This window comes from Lampetra planeri, chromosome 26 (genome assembly GCF_965212315.1).
Source record: "Lampetra planeri chromosome 26, kcLamPlan1.2.h2, whole genome shotgun sequence".
Classification (NCBI taxonomy): Eukaryota; Metazoa; Chordata; class Hyperoartia; order Petromyzontiformes; family Petromyzontidae; genus Lampetra; species Lampetra planeri.
This window is the reverse complement of record NC_136132.1, coordinates 6,847,090-6,868,730: the sequence shown is the minus strand read 5'-3', so window position 1 is coordinate 6,868,730 and position 21,641 is coordinate 6,847,090. Positions and strand designations below refer to the sequence as shown.

The following is a 21,641-nucleotide window of genomic DNA, read 5'->3' as shown; positions in this document are numbered from 1 at the left end:
CCCTGCATGTGACCAACCGCCTCTCTTAGAATAAATGCGGCCCATGTTTACGTCCATCATCTGGAGATGCGGTCCACCTTTGATGCTAAGTAAATCCCAATTGCCATTTTGTTGGCTTTGTAATTTAAAAGCCTGAGTGATCTCTAACGACACATTACAGAAGCATTCCAAAGCGGTCGCACCTGAGAGATGTTGGCAAACACCTCGGACTCACCCAAAGCTCGATTCGATGTTTGTTGCCAAATACCACGGTGGGCATATGGAGGTTCAGGAGATGAAACTGAAAATGTTTTCATCCTGACAAGTGTCGGTGTGGTATTATGAAACTCGGATTGATCTAGCTGAAACTGCTCTCCAAAGAAAAAGCACACGTTCGTCAATGATGACACTGCTTTACAAGGGAAATTATAAAACTGGTGATGTTTCAGGAACTAGTCTTTCTTTATTGCATACGGTGATCCAGAGGTGGGACAAAGTCATTGTTATGCAAGTCCAAGTCGAGTCGCAAGTCATCAAATTCATGACTCGAGTCTGACTCGAGTCCAAGTCACATGACTCGAGTCCACATCTCATAGGTGGGACAAAGTCATTGTTATGCAAGTCCAAGTCGAGTCGCAAGTCATCAAATTCATGACTCGAGTCTGACTCGAGTCCAAGTCACATGACTCGAGTCCACATCTCATAGGTGGGACAAAGTCATTGTTATGCAAGTCCAAGTCGAGTCGCAAGTCATCAAATTCATGACTCGAGTCTGACTCGAGTCCAAGTCACATGACTCGAGTCCACATCTCATAGGTGGGACAAAGTCATTGTTATGCAAGTCCAAGTCGAGTCGCAAGTCATCAAATTCATGACTCGAGTCTGACTCGAGTCCAAGTCACATGACTCGAGTCCACATCTCATAGGTGGGACAAAGTCATTGTTATGCAAGTCCAAGTCGAGTCGCAAGTCATCAAATTCATGACTCGAGTCTGACTCGAGTCCAAGTCACATGACTCGAGTCCACACCTCTGCGGTGATCTATGCACGATGCAAAAGGGGCCACTGTCTGAAACATTGCCAGTTACGTGGTTTTACTTTGAAGGCCACAAGTGTTATTGATGAGTGTGCTGAGTTGTTTTTGTTACCTGTGTTTTTACACCACTGCAAATCCAGCAGCATCAGTAAATAATGTATAATTTCAAATTAATAAAAATGGATAACAGCTTTATGTGTACTATGTATGTTTACACGTGTGTGTGTGTGTGTGCGGGGAGCGGTATTGTAGCGGTTAGCGTGCTGCACTACGAACCCGGGGTTCAATTCCTGCTCACGGCCAACACCAGTGACGATTATCTGAACCCGTCCTGGGCCTCCCCAAGGTCAACTCGGCCTCAAATGAGTATCTGGTGTAGTGTAAACTTCGCCACTGAAGAAACAAAGGTGTGTTGCTGGCCACCCACCCCCTCGTGTGCCGTGTCGGCCTTTACTTATGCAATTCACACGAATATATATTTTTTAATGACACGCTTACATTTTTTTTCTATTTTGAACTCCGATTGTTTTTGTTGTAACTTCGCACCGACTGGAAATCTGTTTTAAAAAAAAAAGCTTCATAGCTCATCGTATTCCTCCAGTCTCAACATTCCGATTCTGGTGGGTGCTCGGCAAACGGCACTTGCCCAACAGCCAGTTGAAGGGTATACGGAGGGATCTTTGAATATTTGCTAAGTGCACAGTACAACTGGCACACGCATCAACATTTGGCAGCCATGCCGTATCCGGAAAGCGCTAAGCAGAAAGTAAACAGCGAAGTCTGTTACGATGTACCGCGCAACATCAGCGGCACGAAGCGGCTACAACCGAGCCGTGTTTAAAAAAAAATTAACCCGTAAAAACAAAGTTTTTCACTATAAATCCTTTATATGCGTGGCGGCTAGAGCATCTCGTCATCTGGCTTGAGATGGTTGCCACCTATGGGTCAGATGATTGCCTGCCACCATTAAGCAATTGGTAATTAAATCTATTTTTTTTTTCCTAAAAAGTGTAAAATTTTGGGGAAAAAATTTCACGAAAAGAAATTGTCACGCACAACGAGTCTGTGTGCAAAATGTCAGCTCGATTGGATCACGGGAAGTGGGTTAAAAAACGACCGAAAGATTTGCACGGTCGTAAGCGCGCAAGCAAGCAAGCAAGTGAACTTAATATGAAGGATTTAAAAAAAAGAGAGCCACCCGTTTACGCACGGAGAGTCCCACAAACACCGATTCCTCCCCCCCCCCGGTCCCCACGCCACGATCGCCCATCGCCCCTCTCTATTGGACTTGGATCTGCGTTTAATTATTGAGCACGATAATCCCAGCTTTGACAGCAATCTCCCCGATACATTCGGGCAGGCCGTTATCAACAAATTAGCATCTCGCAACACACTCGGCGGCACAGCGTGGGGTTGTCGGGGAGATTTGAGCAGCTTATCCGTCGTGCGTGCGTGCGTGCCGGATACACCACCACCACCACCACCACATCACCCAGACCAACGTGTACGCGCGCGCGTGCATGTCTGTGTGTGTGCGCACTGTGTGATCCGATCAGCTCCACAGCTGAACCCTGAAACCGATGTGAGCTTTGATTGCATCGCGATAATTACTCATTGCCAGTGTCGCCCCGGATATAGCTGACAGAGTCGCTCCGTATTAGCACTTTGTTGGCCGAGGTTGGCACAGTAAGTAAACTGCTCCTGTGGTTGTGTAAGTTCAGCGTCGCGTTAGCACGTGTGTACTACTTCACCGTGCCTCCCTTGGTTCAATAACAATAAGTTGAACTTTGTTCGCGCTGGAGAGCCTTACTCGGTTGTAATATCTTTTTTTTTTATTGCACGAGAAATTTGGTCAAAATCCGCGCGATGGTAGCACACCCGAGACCTTGGTAAACACCACGCACATTGAAGGATAACACTTAAAGATAGGTCAGCAAACTACTTCTTCTACTGCCATCCACTCATCTTCATGGTATTGTCATAGCCCCAAAAAAACGTGTCTCTAGCTCAAAGTGATCTCTGTATTAGCCACCAACGCCACATCCAAACGTGCCTGGTGTGCGTGGTGTGGTGGCATGCACCATTCAGCAATGACCTATAAAAACTCTTGCAAACTAAGCTATATTATTATTTACCTTAAATTTCGATTTAAAGCTTTCGTGACTGCAGGGATTCATCTTCTTGGTTCTTTCGGTAAAGTCACGTAGAATGAAAATAATAAAATAATAAAATAAAACATAATAAAATAATTCTCACGACGTTTCGGCCACAACGCAAGCAGCCGTCCTCAGGTGAAGACCAGGTCTGTCGGGGAGACGCTGTTTGCGTTGTGGCCGAAACGTCGTGAGAATTATTTTATTATGTTTTATTTTATTATTTTATTATTTCCATTCTACGTGACTTTACCGAAAGAACCAAGAAGATTAGTTACCTTGTCAAGCCCACTGAGCTATGAGCTATTTTTTCAGATGCGACCTGGCCACACATGTTTGCTCATCGAAGTGGCTTATATCATCATCATCACACGTTGTAATGAATAGCAGCAACCATCTAATCTAAACGCGCGTCTCTAAATGTAGACGGCAAAACCAAAGGACCCAGAGAAAGATCCATGCCACCACCACGGCTAGAGAGATCACATCAACTCCAGATATACAACAGGCATCATCAGGGTCGGGATCGAACCCACGACCTCCTGTATACCAGTCGAGGGAGATAAAGAATGTGCCACCACAGCGAGATTTGTGCGTGTGTATGAGTGAGTGAGTGACATCATATTCGTTATCTGATATCCTGCAAGGGGCCCATATTTCACAATTTATATCTTAAATCTGTGTCACTTTGTTTAAGGGTGACAGGTTGGCACAGTCGAAACACCGGTGCGTCACGTGACGAAGGATCTGGGTAAAATTACCGGCTTGGGCACGTCACTGTGCGTAGTATGAATGTCCTCGCCATATTTTGCGTGGGTTTCCTCTGCCTTCTCTGGTTTTCCCCATAGCTAAAAAAAAACCCAATATAACTGGTATTGGCCAAATATCTAATTGCCGAATAGTTGTCCGCAAATTTCTCAATTGAGATTACACAGCAACATCACGCTCTAGTGACAGAAGTTTGGCAAAACCCTCCTAAAACATCCTTCAGACTTAGGGAGGCCTTCCTGGATAATCAAGCTTAACAATAATATTAAGTAATACTAATTTTAATTGTCATCGAACTTGCCCACACTTCCTCAAGTTGTGATCACGAGTGAGTGCCCGATGTGTACCTCCAAAAATGGATGGTTGGAGCCCGGAATTTCCAATACAAGATCTTAACCCTGCTGTCAATGCAGTTAGTGATGCCCACTCGGGCAGACACGCCGTTTTGTCACACATGGTTATACGTATTAATACAAGACTTGATTCATTGATTGAGTCATCGATTGAGTTGTGCTTTGACACAGACACAGCATCAGTCCCTTAAGCAGTCGTCCAACCACCAGAATTGTTCAAGTCAGGAAACCGTACACTAAATAATATATAAAAGTAAACACGTAAAGGTGCAACCCTGCAATGGTAAGGCTCACGCCACTGTTGGCAGAAGGGTCTCCACTAGAGGGAGCGCTAGAGAGCACTTTTTCGAGGGTATTATGGTCTTCTCTTCCACGCTAGATAGATGTTCGTAAATTTTGGCAGTACTCACATTTTACCCCACCGCTCACGACCTGTAAATTAACTAACTCCGGTGTATGCATTTGTACTGTTGGGTGGACAGAGGCGGGGGGGGGGGGTTAAGAAACGCGCCTATTGTTTCGAGTTGAATTCTGTATATGTGATCTAGAATATCCAGCCACCGCAATCCACATCTGCAGTGTAACCTGAACTCACAATTCTTAGTTGCATGCATTGGCATTCGACCGCGATCACTTGAACACAAATTCACGAAGGTTCCTTGCCAGTTTTTTTCCGAATGGTCTCGTTCATGCAGTAGAGAACACGCACGCATGTTTGCATATTGTCGGCGTTTCAGTATCTCGGAGTTCATCATGGCCATGGACTCGCGAGGGCCCAAAAAGGGCTGAGGATGATTCCTGACTTTCTCACCTAGCTGCCATTCGAAAGAACAAATATAGACGTATCTCCGTTGTCTGAACAGTGGATGCCAAATAGGTTTGGCTGTATCATCTTGTACGCACATCACTGTTGAGAGACCAACAGAAATCTAGCGAATGGCACTGTTACTTTATTGTAATATATTAAGTCCCTCTGCCTTCTTTTGTCAAATATCACCCGAGTACACTGGCTGTGTTTGCCAGGTGTGATGCAATATGCATTTAATCTTACGGTAATTATGGGGTAAAGTGGTGGCGCAGTGGTCAGTACACCACGTTATGAACACGGCTACCTGCGTTCAATTCCCAGCCATGGCTAACACCAGTGGTGAATGATATCTGAAGCGATTATTGCCCACTCCTTTACAAACCAACATTGACCAGCGCGGTGAAGTATGGTTTAAAAAAAAACTCCACCGACCAATACTGCGTGACGAATGACATGTTGGCCTGAATTAAAGGAAATCCTTCATTCCGCAGTGGATTGACATATGGCTGTAAGTAAGAATTGTAATACTCCTCATCAGCCATGGTCGATCTACTGCTGGATGAAGGCCACTCTCATGAGTATCATGAGTAAATAGTTTAAGTAGTATTACCTATTTGTGAACTATTTCATAATTCAGTTTCATGCATCAAATTATATGTCTGACAATTATTCAATTATAAAATTAACGTCTCACTGCTCAATAGGAAATGGAGCAGGGCTAATCTCTTTTGGCAGACCTGTGCCTGTGATAGGAATTACACATTCCTATGGCGGGAGCCATCGTATCTGAAACAACCACTGATTGGACCCTACGCCCCCCCCCACCCCCCAGCCTCAATGTGGTTCTCACTTCATTAACCCTGGAGAAATATGGGGCAGAGTTGGACCTCTCCCGGGATCTGAACTTGCAATGGCTCTGATTGTGAGTCCAGCATGAGTACAGGGCTCTCACATGTAAGATGCGCTACTTAGCTTGTTTTCCTGCATTGAAACCCACGTCTCCCCTGAAAAAATAAACTCCTTGGTCTCTGGGCTCCGAGGTTAAGAGGTTCAAGATTAGGGTTAAGAGGGGTCATCATGGCCGATGTCGTTAATTCTACTACACCTCACACGCCATTGCCTGCACCCTTCTGCTGGATTCCATAGCTGTCCCACCTATTACCCCCGACTTACAGATCTGCTGTTGTTGCCAGGGCTTGATCTGAGTTGGATCTTTCTGGGGCTGAGCATCTGGAAATATATCCCTGCCACCCTCGCAGCTGTTGGGGTGGAGGGAGCAGGGTTGACAAAGGTTTGGGAGCCCACATGATTTGTTTAATGAGATATCAAGCCCTGGTTGTTACAGTGACCTCTGCCTTGTCCACCAAATCCCTGGTTGCCACTCCAGTGCCCATTCTCTTCCAAATTTCGAAGTGCGAAATTCACACCGTTCTCCGCATGCACCTATTTTGAAACACCGGAAGCTGCTCATCAAGTTGCTCTGTTAAAGTGCAGCTCTCTCACCCGGGGCAGTGACTCCTCCCGCTTCTCCTGCCTCAGTCACCCATCTTTCACCACGAAAGTTCACTGCTCTTACAAAGCGGCTCGTGTAGTCCATAAAAAATTCACGCGGCAAACTAGGCTCTTCTCTTGACCTCTTTTTCAATGGGCTCTTGGCTATAAATAAAGATCATTTATGCCTTTATCTTTTCGAGGCATCAGCAGTAGGCTGTGTGCCATGTTCAGGATAAGCACTCCAATTCGGATAGTTGATATATAATTTAGAATACATATTTGAGTAAATTTGTATTTTAAATGTTAGGACAGCATGAGTGAATTGTGCATCGAAAAACTATTAAAAGTTGTTATTGCCTTGCTTTCCAACACTATAAATAAACTCAAACGTGTAAATAAATGTGCTATATACATTACAGCTTATTCATCTGTTCTCAGCTTTCAAAAATACATTTTAGTTCAATTCTCGTTTCTGCATAATGTCACGTGACAGTGTCCATTTAGAACCATTGCAGTGCAGTGTGCATCACCACCCAATGCGTTAAAGAACAGCCTGCAGAAGAACACACTACAGAACTAATTCTGAGATCCTTTCAAGTGGCTCTCTTTAGCCGTGGAGAAAATGTTCATCAAGCAGTTCAAATGATATATTTATTTTAAAAATTGTGAGAGACAGAATTGTTTCTATTTCAGTGAAAAATCCATTGGTGACCGTGTCAAGACCTTTAACTGGCTACACTGAAAATCTGGTTTTAATCGCAGGTGGCTGCCCAGATTTGAATCTGGGCTCAATGCAATGCTACTTCAGCTCCCAGCAGAATTTTAAACATCGTAGCTTTTAAAACGCAACATTCGCACACGTCTTTCCAGAGCTTGTTTCATTCTACATACCAGCAGAGGAATATACCACGTAAATGTTGTCCTTATGCGACTGCACTTTGATGAATTTGCTCTTCGTGTCCATGGTTCATTCTAAACACATCTCAAGAGATTTGAGATGTTCTGAAAAAAAATCCAGTGTCTTGGCAGCATTCAAAGGGGGACATTAAAATATTCAGTTATTGGATCTATAATTTACTCTTTCACATCCACCCCCCACCACCCCCCTTTATTGAATTCAAGTACTTTGTGAAGGTGTCGTGTATTCGGACACCACGCCGCTACTTTTTAACATCTCGATATCGTCTCACCGTTGTGCTCTATGAAATCCTCATGGTTGAACAGAGCACAGAGAAAATATTCAACGAAGGAAATTTACTAAACACCACTTCTCTCTCCTGTGGCAGTCCAAGTAGGCTTAGCAGCCTTTCAGCAGACAAAAAAAAGTAATCACTTAACGATATTTGATTGCACCAGCCAAACAGATGCTGGGAATAAAAACATAACATCACACAGAGCCATGATGAAAGCATTTAGCCCTATGCATGTTTTCTTTTTTGTACAGCTGTCTGACTGGAAATATAAGTCAAGCGAAACGGGCTGCATTAATTAAGTAAATTATTCAAGTTGTCCTGTCAGTCTGGTTAAGTCTCTACTAAAAGCCATCTAGAAAACTTGCAGTCATTGGTTTATCAATACCATTCAGTACATTTGTTTTTTAAAGTACTCTACGATATGTACATCAATTAGTAACTCCGTTTGCATCTGTGAGTGTGTTTCTGGCAGACAAGTCGTGTCCCGTTGGAAAATGCACTACATAATCCACCCTAAAAACAGATTCCGTTTCTGGGCATGGTGCAAAGCATCTGTGACAATTGGTATTTTCACCTGGATTCTCACCTGGCCTTGCCTTACTCTAAGGTAAAGAAGCAGCCCCGGAATTATGTATGTATGCATTTTGAACTTCTTTCGAACCGTACATAGTCAACCGTGCTGACTGGAGGTGCGGGGAAAGGACAACAAACTTTTCAATCCAGATTCTGAAGTGGCAATGACGATCGGACATGCGGGGTGCTGGTCAGAACACGTGCTCATGTGCTGTGCCAGCCTGAATAGACGCTCGCTAACAGCACTTGCACCTGCAATCTAAGAGGACAGAAGAGGGGAACTGCAGCTCTTCTGTGAGTGTCAGCGGCCAACCTTAAAACGTTTTGTCATCACTTCACTGTCAATAATGCTTAGCGTGGTCAAATTATTTTCACTACTCACTGATTTAGGCTTCATAGATGTTCACGGGGGAAGTTATCAAAAATATAGATTTTTCAAAGACAACATCTTCTCTAAACATTCATGTTGATGCCAACTCTGGTTGCTCGACTGAGAGACTCGTTGCCAACATGGTAATGTGGAATTACATCCAACCGGGAGGTACTTTGAAATTGAAACACATTTCTTGAGAATAAGGGCCGTACATAGTAATTGTTGAATTAAATATAGTAGCTGTTATTTCTAATGTTCAGTCCTTTGTCAATTCACTGCTGAATTAAAGGGCCCCCATGCGGTGGAGGTCATGAGAGATGTTTGACCATACTTCACCACACAGGTTGGTGTGTGTTGGTCTAGGGCTGGGCCAGATTTCACTCACCACTGATATTAACTTTGACAGGGAATTGAACTTAAGTTGACGGGTTCATGTGGCGATAGGCATTGTCCATGACCTTTCAATAAAGAAGGTGCCCATTCTTTAAGGACATTAGTGCATTCTCAATAAAGCTGCATTCAAACTTTCAACGGAGTTTGATTGCAACCGTAATAGTAAATTCTCACGTGAAAATAAATACTTTATTCGGAGTATATTTGCAGTTATTATTTTTAAAACAGCCATATGTATTTCATTTGCAAGAGCAACCTGAGGAAATGTAAGCAAATCCGATTTTCATTTCCAAAAACAAGCCTTAGTATAATGACCGATAGCACACACACGCATACAGTCAGTACTCAACTCAAATCAATTCCATTAATGCCAAACAAGCTCCATTGAAATTGACTGCATATGAACAAAGTGGATTTGATTTGCTTCAATGTATGAATGAAGTAAATTAGCTGTATATGAAAAAAGTTACGTTTGGCACATGTCATATTGTTTATGCAAATCTGTGTCTAAGCCACAATGCCACCGTATCGACCCAAAAGGCTACAATATTTTTTCCTTCTCTTCTATAGTGAGGGAGGAGCTTGGCTGAATTAAGTTGAGTAATGTGCCCTGTTTATTGGGACAAAGTAATAAATGTTTAGGTCTAAACCTATTTCTAACCATGTGCTGCCCTGCCTTACACTTTCTTATAACACCTAACACTTCATCAAAATCAAAGCTTTTCCCTCCACAATAAATCAATGGATATCATTCATTCCCCAAGTCAACGGTAGAAATTCAACATTATAATCACAGGGGGGACCAGTCTAACCATCTGATTACCTCTCTTGGGTACCCTGTGAGTAGTTCTTATTTTATCAGCCCTGAAGGTATGATGGGTTGAGTTGATCAATCATTGGAATTTTAACTCCAGAGTGCCGTGGTCTCATTGCTCCCAAGCTGGATTTTGACTGCATATCGTGATCCACAGAAGCATAGGAATTATGGAAATGTTAGATGGAAAAAGTAGATTTAAATAAATGCTTGATGGGCCATGCATGTCTGTAATTTCATCGATTTTGAGGCAGGGCTGATGAATCTTCACAAGACGCCCATCTGCCAGGGAAATAAGGCTGCTGTCGGAATAAGTGCAGCAAGTCGGTCGCTGATAGGTTATCTGTGCTGCTTGATCTTGAAAGAGATTTATTTTTGTATCAATCAGCTCCCACCAGGTTGTAAATATGATTAGTTGATTGATTGAAGGCACAGCTACAATGAGGTGTAATACAGTCCCCGCTTGATTCCAATAGGAAATGGGACAAATTCGTGAAACTTTGGACAAAATAAACGTGTCCCCGTCGTCTTATATTCACAGCATCCTGAATACATTATGGTAATGTATTGATGAGTGCCGGGAAATAAATGGCCATGGTCTCTAGTGAGATGAATGTTACACACCCGTATATATGTTTTTACGAGGAGAGTATATTTTTTTAATTAATCGTATCAATTTGATAACCATTTTGTAATCGAGCAAATTACGCCTATCAGGGTAAATCATTGATTGCATAGTATTCTGTATTACAGCGGAGGTGCTGATGTTGCTGATGATGATAATGGTGTTGTATTATTATTTTATGTCGGTGCTTTTGAATTACACGCCATTGCAGTGCTTTACTCGATATTCAAATTGTACTTGCCAAACTTACTGACTCATGTACTCAACGACTGATTTAATGCCTTAGCGACACAATCGTTGACTCGCGATTGACAAACTGACTGACTTACAGATTCGATGCCTGATTAATTTGCCAATCGACGTAGCAACTGGCCAACTGGCCGATTGACAGAACGGGCTGGACCGAGAGTGACTGAGTGCACGAAAGCCCTGGCTGATTCATTAACTCATTCCAGGCTCTTGTCGTTCAGCTGGCGAGGAAGACGACGCAAAGACCAGCGCTCCTGGGTCGCCCGTGGCCGACAGCCAGGCAGGGGTGGAGAATTCTGGGGATGAGAGCCCAGACGAAGAGGCAACTGGTCCTCCAGCGACGAACAAAGGTGCGCTCTGTTCCGAAGCCCCATGCACAGGAACAGCAGACACACGTGCTCGGGATCCCGCCCAGGAGAAACTCCGGCACCCACAATACGACGCTGCAGGGAAGCATCCCTCGAAGCGCAAAGCAATGTGTCAGACCAGTACAGAAGCCATTGTATAATTATAAAAACATTTGTTGTCCTACGTCAGTTCACTGCTGGCTGTTTTATTAAATAAGTAATTCCATGATATATAGCCCTGTGTCAATTTCCTGTTGGATACAATTATTGACGATTAGTCACTCGTGGGAGTTGTTTGACCGTATTTCACCACGCTGGTCAGTCCAGCTTGGTGAAAGGGCTTCTCCTGGACAAGGTCTGCTGCCACTGACCACCGATGTTTGCCATGGCCGGGAATCAAACTCAGGGAGCAGGGATCGTAGTGCATCGTGTGAACCATTGTGCCACCGCACACAACCCCCAAGATCACTATGGCATAGATAGGTCTGCAAGCAGCAGCAGAAAGATCATGATAACTGATGAAGAAGTCATTTTTTTATATTAGATTTTCTGCTGCAGTGCATGCAATGTCGTGATGTGTTCAGTAGATTGAAAGTGGAGCAAGTAGGATTCTCTTGTGTTAGTGTTACTACCTCCAGTAGGTCGTTTCTCCGGGCAGTCCTGCTTTTTTATTTGATATATTAGGCTGAGTCAGCCAAGGGGACGCCCAGGTTAGGTCCAAATATCACATGGCACCGATGTTGCGCGTGGCTGTGAGCCACTAAGATTAGAGTTCAGTGCGCTATTTACTAATCAACACAAACGTGGGTACACAAACATCTCTTAGCGAGCACCTATTGAGACTGACATGGCACAGACTGCAGTTTCCCCAGTGGTGATGGACACGCACTTTACAGGCATCAAAGAAAATCTGGAGAAACCCCGTGGAGGCCAATCTTGATTTGAGGCCCTGTGCTCGTGGAGGCCCTGTGCTGGTTTGGTTACTCCCTGCCACTGACGTCTAAGGCAAAGAACGTAGCCCAGGTCATGCCATGGCTACAAATGAACTAAGCGGGTTGTATGGCCAGCACCACACGTGCCCCCCTTTGTTTCCAGAGTGCTGATGCTCACACATGGCACAAGGTACTCGTTTAAGGCTGAGTCGACCCAGGTGAGGCCTAGAACCATTTCATAAATTCGCTACGGATGTTGGCCACGAGCGGAAACCGAACTCGCGTCGCCGGTTTCATAGCGCGGTGTGCTAACCACTGCGCCAACCGCTATGGCTAACGCTCGCAGTCGCACACGCATGCACACACACACACACACGGACACGGACAAGCGCTCACACAGAAAACCTGGATTGGGTTTCAAACCATCGGCCCTTGAACTCAGAGGTGAGTGCACTACCTCTGAGCCAAGCCTATCACCGATGATGGATTGGAACGCCACGTATGACATCCGATCTTGATTCCCAAAGCTTGACAATTTGATCAAAGGGAGTCACAAACAATGGCACCAGGAGAGATAGAGGGATAGTCACGAGAGGTCTCGGCGACACAAACCCCCACAGTTGTTAAGCACCCAGCTGGATGAAGCCTTTGAAATGGTGCCTGCCCTGTGTTAATGCTGCCGCAGATGCCATTGTTAAGCGGTGCAACGCAACGCGGTGCGGGGTTTAGAAAGCGGCCCGAAAGTGAACGCATCTCAGAACTCGGGAACAGATGTGACGCTACGGGTGCCTTCAGGGCAGATCGAGAGGGGATTGCGTGGCAAGATGCAGGCTGAGACTGCGGAGGAAATTTCGTTCATGAGCAGAGGAGGAGAGGAAAGTGTTGAGTGCGGGGGAGGTGTTTCCTGACCGAGTTATGTTGTCGAATATTAGAAGATGTCGTACCAGCCTATACGGAGTTTTCATAGTTTTCTCCTTATTTATATATGGCCTTTTCTCCAGTAACTTCCAGTTTTCCCGGCATGCAAAACACTCGTCAAAGATTCCTTGGCCAAATGAAGGAGCCCTCCTGGAAAAAAAGTCCTAAGGTTCAATGACACTCCCCCTGATTTTATATATTTTTAATGAAACTATTGATATTAATAAACTCGGATCACGTTCACGGTGTAATTTAATGCACTGAATTTAATATAGGCAGCAGTACTCGCCTAATGTGACCGGGCTTGTGTGGCACAAGTAAAGCAGTCTCTTAATTTATAATGTAATTGGTCGTCAGATGTGATAGTGAATCATTCAGTTGAACACGTAGGCTTGTGAGTGCTTTAAAAAAGAAACGACATTTGAAAAACATTTCTAATTGTTGGTGACTTGCTTTATTTGCAGGTGGTAGGAAGCCATTGGATTTGCATCCAGGACCTCAGCGGTAGTCGTTGGTGCTATCAGGCAAACAACAACGAAGATGATTCATCTATAATATAGATTTTTTTGGAGTTAGATTGCGCAAATATAAATGTGTCGTTAAACCCACCACCACCCGACACGTAAACAGAACATGCCAATTTGTTACTAGAACAGCACACCGGTGTGTTGGAGAGCAAATCCACAACATTTACAATCTGAGTATGATGTTTTCGTCAATAATTACAACTAGCTGTTTCGTTCCTTAAATAGAGGGATAGATGTGATGAGGTCACTTGTAAGCGCTTGTGCGAAGGGAAGGGGGGGGGGATAAACGAATTAATGAATGCATATCCATTCCAATGGGTATCCAGAAAACCTATATTATGGATGATATTGGTCGCGACCAAGATTCTCCATGATAAAGGTTAGGACCGAAACAGGAGGACTTTTTCACAATTCTGGCTATTGCCTGATGCAGCTGATTGTATTCATCAGTGAAAGGTCACGGGTACTCGAATTGTAAATGTTGTGGGTTACTCTCCAACGCACCGGTGTGCTGAAGTTGTAACTAATTAGCACGTTTTATTTACGTCACAAACCTTACTGGTTGACCGTGTTGGGTGGTGGTGGGTTTAACGACACATTTACATGATGGAACCCAAAAAAAAAACTTGATTTGGACAGATCAGTAATATTAATAAATCCAACAATACTTGATATGGACACATAATCACGAATAAATACCACCGATGCCACGGCGCCTCACCCATCACTTCTTCCACCCCTGTGCTTGATCCCACATCTGTTGCACCGTGGGCACTCGGACACTCACCTCTGGTCTTACCAGGCGGTATAGGCCTCACCGGTGACATTGGGATTGATGTCCTCTTGGAAAACTGTTCCCGGTGGTTATTGATTAGAATACAGATGGGATCCAGCAAATATTCCCTCCTCACTGCCTCCCCCCCCCAACTTCGTCACAAATAACAGGAGTTCTACAAGAGCCTGCTAGGACCCAGATAATAACATGACTCTCGCCCTGAACATGACAGTCACTCGATGCAGAGGGAGCGCTTTGAGGGCTGCTGTTGTCGACCATAACGACGGACCGCCATTCATGATGACATTAAATAAACGCAGCTCCTTTGGCTACTGACTGAGTCCTGGTCTGACTGTGTGCGCGCGCTGTGTATTTTAAGGTTCCGTCATCAGCGTGTCCAGCTTTTAAGTCACCTTGTTGACGGGAGAAATCCGCAGACTCAACATATGCCGTGATTTTTCTCCAAGACGTTGTGGGTTGTCTCTGAGCCAAAGGCTGAAAATATTGAGCATGTCCGGTCGTCCACAACACCCACAGAGGCTCTGGGGCCATAGGTGTTTTCACTCTTACATCATCACCACAACCTGGGTTTGGGTCTGCTAGGCTGGTGACCAACCTCTGGTAACCAACCCCTGGTTACCGGTCCAACGTTGTTCCCAGCAGTCCAGCAATTCCTCGTTTAACGCGGTAGATGTGTTCCTGAACAGTGCCGTGTTATCTTCTTGGTTCTTTCAGTAAATTCACGTAGAAGGGAAATAATAAAATAATAATAAAAATAAAACATAATAAAATAATTCTCACGACGTTTCGGCGTGTGGCCACGAAAGCTTTAAATCGAAAAGTGCCGTGTTAAGCAAGGAGTTACCGAATATACATTACAGGGCATGAACGCATCAGGAATAACAATGGCAATTTGAATGACATTCACACTGTTGCATCGGCCTGCAGTCATCCCACGGTGGAACAAAGTCCTGAGATAGGGGATGCCACTTACTCTATCATTCCACACGTTTACCCAGAATTCCCGTACTGCTCAGAGCCTGTGCAGCTCAAGAAAGTAGCTCGTCATTGACCGCTCAGAAACCGCGATATCGCGGGCACGTTCCACGTTATAAAACGGGGCATATTCTGCATTGTGCAAAAAGTGTTTCCGAATAGAAGGGGGGGCCATGTTATAGCAAAAACGCGTTGTGCAAAAAGTAAGGACTTTTTGTATATGTTTCTCGCAATGACGGCAATTATTTACCCAAAAAATGGCTCACGGGTCTCTTTGCTAGGATGATCCTGCATTGGGATGTTTGGGTAATACTACTAATCTGTAGGTTTAGGGGTTATGCAACCTGCCCTGCTACATCCTAGAACATCACATGGCATTCTAATTCCCATTTAATATGTTGAATCCTCAGTCAAATGTTTGGAGGATAAAGCAATCATTACAGCATGTAGAAAATATCAAGCAAATGGTCTCATCACAAAACGCAGTCATGAATTTCTATTTTTCATTTATTTAATCTTTGAAAGGGTACTCATGGCCTCGTGTGACATTAAAATGGAAAATGCTAAATTAATGTGTTCAGCGCATTTCCGTACATGATTTACTTACTCAATTCCGTTATGCCATTTTTTGCCACTTTTCATCAGGCGCAATGCCAGCCTACGTAGAGAGAGCCCTTATTCTGTTTAATGTCAAGTCCTGTCTGACAACGTGATGCTTTGCAAAAGTGCATTGAGAACAGCTACTATTGAACATGACTTCACCTTTGTTCATATCTGAAATTGTAGATGGATGGTAACATTGCCAGAGCTCCTGTGACATAGTCAGAGTGATCTAAGTTCAAGTCCTGGCTGGGATTCATTCAACTGTCATCCCTATGGGGTTTCAAAAATAATGTGTTATTTATTTAGAATTCACCAAATCTATTCCAATTGTGCCGTCTTAGTCAAGTATCATGTCACTCCATCGTGAATGCGGTGAAGTGTGTTCTGTTCACCGCATTTCCGCCCACTGCACAGGAAGCGCTCACACAGGAGGCACGGACACTATCCGTCAAGCGACCCCCGATGCCATCAAATTGATTTCCCGACTCCACTTAGTGTGTTAGGATGTTTTGTCAGTTGCTCTTCAAATGCCACTCGAAGGAGAGAGTGACGTCCTGTGGGATGAAATTTCTATTTGGAACACCCGCAGTGGGCAGTGCAACGACGCAATATGGAGGAGAATGGCCTCAGAATACGATGTCGCAGATCTACTCCTGACGTCACCTCAATCGACCCATCCACGCAAGAGACACATCACTTACATACCCTGCGATGAGTGTTCATAGCTGATCATAGTAGTAGCAACTAGTATTATTACTATTATTATTATTACTAATTTTGAGAGTTGAAATAAAATATAATTTAGTGAAACCCCGATTTTACACGATGTTTTTTTTTTGTCATTGTCTGGGCTGATTTCATCAACGTACTCGCTGCACTTGAGAACCCAACTTCACCAGAGGCGGCTACCCAGATGCAAACAGAGTGCGCAGATCAGTGCTCTGACCCAGCTCAAAGAAGCATTTGCTATGCTTGTTCGAGCTGGGACACACAATTGTGGCTATTCGCCTGCTCGAAGCCGGTTGTAATCGCCAGCTGAATGTTGTACTCGAATTGTAACTGTTTTGGGTTTACTCTCCAACGCACCGGTGTGCTGAAGTAGTAACGAATTGCCATGTGTTGTTTACGTGACGAAACCTCACTAATAGGCTGTGTCAGGTGGTGGCGGGTTTAACGACACATTCATATTTACGCGAACTAACCTCAAACAAAAATATTTATTTTGGATTTGGATTTGACATTGGTTTGCCTGCTTCGTTGTAAAAAGGGTTTTTTGCAGCATTGTTTCCTGCATCTTACGATGGTTGCGCTGTCATGCAAAGCTCAGGAAGCAAGTGGGCTTCGGCGGGACCCATCGCTGGAAGAGATGATGGCCGATGGTCAAGCCTGATGATAGAGCCGCAGCCGTAAGAGGCGACACACCCAAGAGAATGATGGCCACGGAGATGGAGCGATGAGATCATCTCAGGTAGAGGAGCGAGACAGATTGCTGCATCCTGAGAGCTGGAGGGAAAGGCGACAACTTGGGGTCTCGGCCGTCATCATCATCAATAGCAGCAGCTAGATTATAGCTGCAAATGATAATGATGAGTGTCCAGGCAAATGATTTTTTTTCTGTAAATTGCAATCACAAAATAGCTACTGTACTGGTTTATTTGGTGATTGACCTGCGTCATCAAAGCCCTTTCCCTGACATCTGTCAATGGCCTATCTTACCGCAACCTCAGGGCAGTGTTCCCATTAGCTGTGTGACCAAGTAAGTGATTCTCTTTAGGCCTAACAGCCTAATTAAGCCCACATCTGCTCTAAAGCAAATTAAGTGAAAAATCCAATTCATGTGATTATTTTTGGAGTCATTAGTGACCAGACTGACACCATCAAACCTATTCCACTCGGGAACTTTGCGTATTCCCAGGATGTTGAAACATATACTCAACTCTGGTTTCTCAGAGGTGCTGGTTCAGTGGTTTGACAGAACCACTGTGATCCTCCTCCATTACTCTGCCACCCAAGGCTCTGCTCATCGTGACGGTTCCATCTCTTTATGCGCACCATGTAAGCAGTGTGTCAGAGTGCTGGGCGTCAGGGGCTGCGGGGGCAGACAGGCATTCCCAGTAGAGCAATGGATCCTTGGATGTATCCATGCGGAGCGTTCAGTGTTGCCCCCTCGAATTTGCAGTTTTTCACCACCGGGTACTGCGGGTTCCTTCCACGTGCTATAAACACTCATTCATGGAATTGGCCAAATATCCCAAGGCAAGCCCCCTGGTGAAGAAAAGAGACTTGTGACTCAATGAAACTTTCCTGTATGAAGGGCATTATTGTTATTATTACATTTAAAAATAACTAATAAGTATGTGTGTTCGTGGATACCAACATTTACAATATTCGATGTACGCGTTTTTTAACCGTGGTCAATCTGTGGGGGGCACTGTCACTACCGTAGGAATGTGGAATTACCACCACTGGCCCAGCGTAAGCGCCAGTCCATTGCTCGTTTGAACAAGCAGCTACATTTGCTCAACGTCATCATAAAAACAAGCAGCCATGGCCATCTCTGGAGTCCATAGATACTCAAGGTCATGAGGTCGTGGCAGCCAGTACTCTTGATGTCACCACGTGTTCTGCCTCATACCAGCAATGCCATTGTTGGTTCATTAGAATGCACTGCGGTAAATAATAAGTACCGTAGGCCTGTTTTCTAAGAACTTCAGATCAGATTATTGCATTTCAGGCATTAAAAAAATAAAACTGCTTATGGCTGATGTTTCAAATCTCAATACCCTGGCCAGATTGCCAAAAGACATGTTCCCTGGCAACCAAAGCGAATCTGTATCTACATTTCAACTCCCGATGCCGCTTACGCAAGATGAGCCTGTGAACCTGCCAATAATGAATAAACATGGGATGGAACAAACTGCATTTATTTTATAGCTAAGCTCGCCGTGAGTCAATTTTTAATATCTGTTCGATTTTTTTTACAGATAAAAGTATATTGCACTAACACTATATATTATTTTTTATTATTTATATGAAACAAATACATATGTTTTCATTGTTTTGGGATATTACATTTACATGAATAAAAATAGTTTTTTTTATTGAAGGAATTCTCAGTTATGCAATATAATTACGAACAAAAATATTTGAACAATTATGCAAATAGATATATATATGTCGTTGTTATGTATGTAAGTGCTTAAATATGTGTTTCTGGAGTAGTGGCACAGTGTTTAGTAAACAGTGCAAAGAACCCAGTCACATGAGCTCGATTCCAGGCCATGGGTAATACCAGTGATGGGCGATATCTGTGTATAGTTGAGTAGTTTTTCAGTTTCAGTTTCATTTATTAGGATTTACCCTGTGAGCCATTCAGCTCTTGATTTGGTTTCAACCGCAACAAACAATAAAATTACAAGACACACATAAAATTCATTGTACACAAATCGAAACATCACATACGTAAACAATAAAATCCTACAGAAAAAGCACAACCCGTCCATGCTGCGTACAAAAAGTGCGAAAAAATAAATTTCTTTGAAGGCAGGGTATGAGGGATCACACAGATTTTTGAAACTCCAAAAATCACCAGGCTCCAAGGTGGCCAGGAGATGGCATCTAAGACGATGGGTGCATGAACCTATTAGTGCGGATCTTTGTGCGTCACCCACTGATGTGGATTACGATATCCATCCACATGCCAAACACTCCTAAAATGGAATGGGCCAAATATCCCAATGCATAATCCTTATATATATAAAAAAGACTCATTGAGTCTTCCCTAAATTGAGTCTTCCCTAAATAAATAGCATGAAATGAATTGCATTATCATAATTATATCATTCTTGAAGTAATGCTGCGCTATGCCTACCCCCGGCTGGGAATTGAACTCACAATCTTTATTTGTGAGGTTGAGCTGCCTGGCAAAACACGACCTGGCTAGCTCTGCCTATCCAAATGGCTTTCATGAAAACATAAACCAACTGGCATTAAACATACAGCTCGTTAAGAATGCATTATTATCTCACAATACAACGTTTTTATCTGAATCTCTCAAGAGTTTTAGTCTATCTAAATCTACAGAATTCGAGTAAAATATTGATTCGTATCTATATAGAAAAGCAGCCTGGGGACTTATAATAATAAAATAATGCTTCGCTGAGTTTTAAGAATCCTATTCAATGCTGGTCGCCTGATTTTTTTTTTTTTACCAAATCGTTAATGAGTATTTTGGCCATGATAAAATAGAGAACCGCCACATTTTGGTACCTGGTAGTATTTTTCATATAATTGTTTAGCTCGAACAAGCAATGAGACATTGCCGATCAAGTTTGTGGCCTCGATGCAGTGGTTGAAATTCCACAATACCATGTCAGGGGCGAGTTTCCCCAATCACGGGAAATGTAGCGGACACCTCTCTCAGAATGCGTGCGATTGACGACTTACACATTTTCTTGGTTCTTTCGGTAAAGTCACGTAGAATGGATTATTTTATTATTTCTAGTGAGAATAATTTTATTATGTTACATTTTTATTATTTTATTATTTCCAGCGAGAATAATTCTATAATGTTTTTATTATTATTTTATTATTTCCAGCGATAATTATTATATTATTTTATTATGTTTTCTTTTTATTTATTTTTTATTTATTTTTTATTTCCATTCTACGTGACCTTACCGAAAGAACCAAGAAGATGAATCCCTGCAGTCACGAAAGCTTTAAATCGAGACTTACACATTGTATTGTGGTGCTGGGCCCAATGTAAATCAGTCATGTGCCAGCTTCTATACCACAGTGGCAAATGCTTTAGACAATTATAGTTGATATATATGTAATAAACGACTGGACCACGATGTCTGGCTCAGTGTCCTTTATTATTCGGTTCGTGCTGTACACCCACACGGCTGTCTTTACTCTGTAGCTTCTCCACGGTGCTGACTCCAATGTCGGCCCGATCCACAACAGCAGCTCCGCTGCTGTTTCTCTCACACAGCCCCCCTTGGCTGTACTCGCTGCTGCTCTTCTCCCTCCGCAGCTCTCACAGCTTCTTGCTCTCTCTCTCTCTCTCCGCAGCTCCTCCTGGCAGCCACACCGCTGCCTCTAACAAGCAGCCCTCTCTCTCTCTCTCTCCGCAGCTCCTCCTGGCAGCCACACCGCTGCCTCTAACACGCAGCCCTCCTGGCTGTCTCCTCCGCAGCTCCTCTTATCTTCGGGGTTGGCTCCCGATGGCCGTCGGCGCCCCCCCCTCTCCACACTTGCCCGCGTGGCCTCCTCTTTTCCGCTCACACCCCGACTGCCTTCCCCTTCCGGTTTACCCGCTTAAGGCCCCCGAACCTTCCCCCCACGTCACATGACTCCACCCCCCGTGACGTCACCTCCGGAAGGTCGCTTACGCCCGCATTACACCACCCTCCCCCGTAGAAAAATCCCAGCCGACCTCGGCTGACCAATAGCAAATCGTAATGCGGCGAACCGAGCTTCCCCCCCTAAAGGACACTAAGCATATAATGTAACAGCAAGAACAACAACAACGCAATTAACATCAACGAACGTACAAAAGCATGCAATAAATACAACTGTAAGAAAAAAATAACAAGACAGCAACAATCAACGAAACGTAAGCGATTTGGAACGTGTGCGGGTCGCCGGCCCGTCCCGGACGGTCGGCGGCCCACTCGCAGAACGGGAACGCGATGAAAGTCGAGGAATGACAGGGGGTAATCCCCCTG

General features: G+C 44.0%; 1 protein-coding gene across 1 annotated transcript in view; it reads left to right on the top strand.

Annotated features, from left to right (window-relative positions):
• Positions 1–10,531: 10,531 nt before the first annotated feature.
• LOC144727797 (zinc finger protein ZFPM2-like) overlaps positions 10,532–21,641 on the top strand; it is a 189,660-nt gene continuing 178,550 nt past the window's right edge. Inside the window, exons 1-2 of the mRNA XM_078606909.1 lie at positions 10,532–10,541; positions 11,018–11,161. Of these exons, the coding sequence (XP_078463035.1) occupies positions 10,532–10,541; positions 11,018–11,161 (154 nt within the window). The remainder of the gene's footprint in view (positions 10,542–11,017; positions 11,162–21,641) is intronic.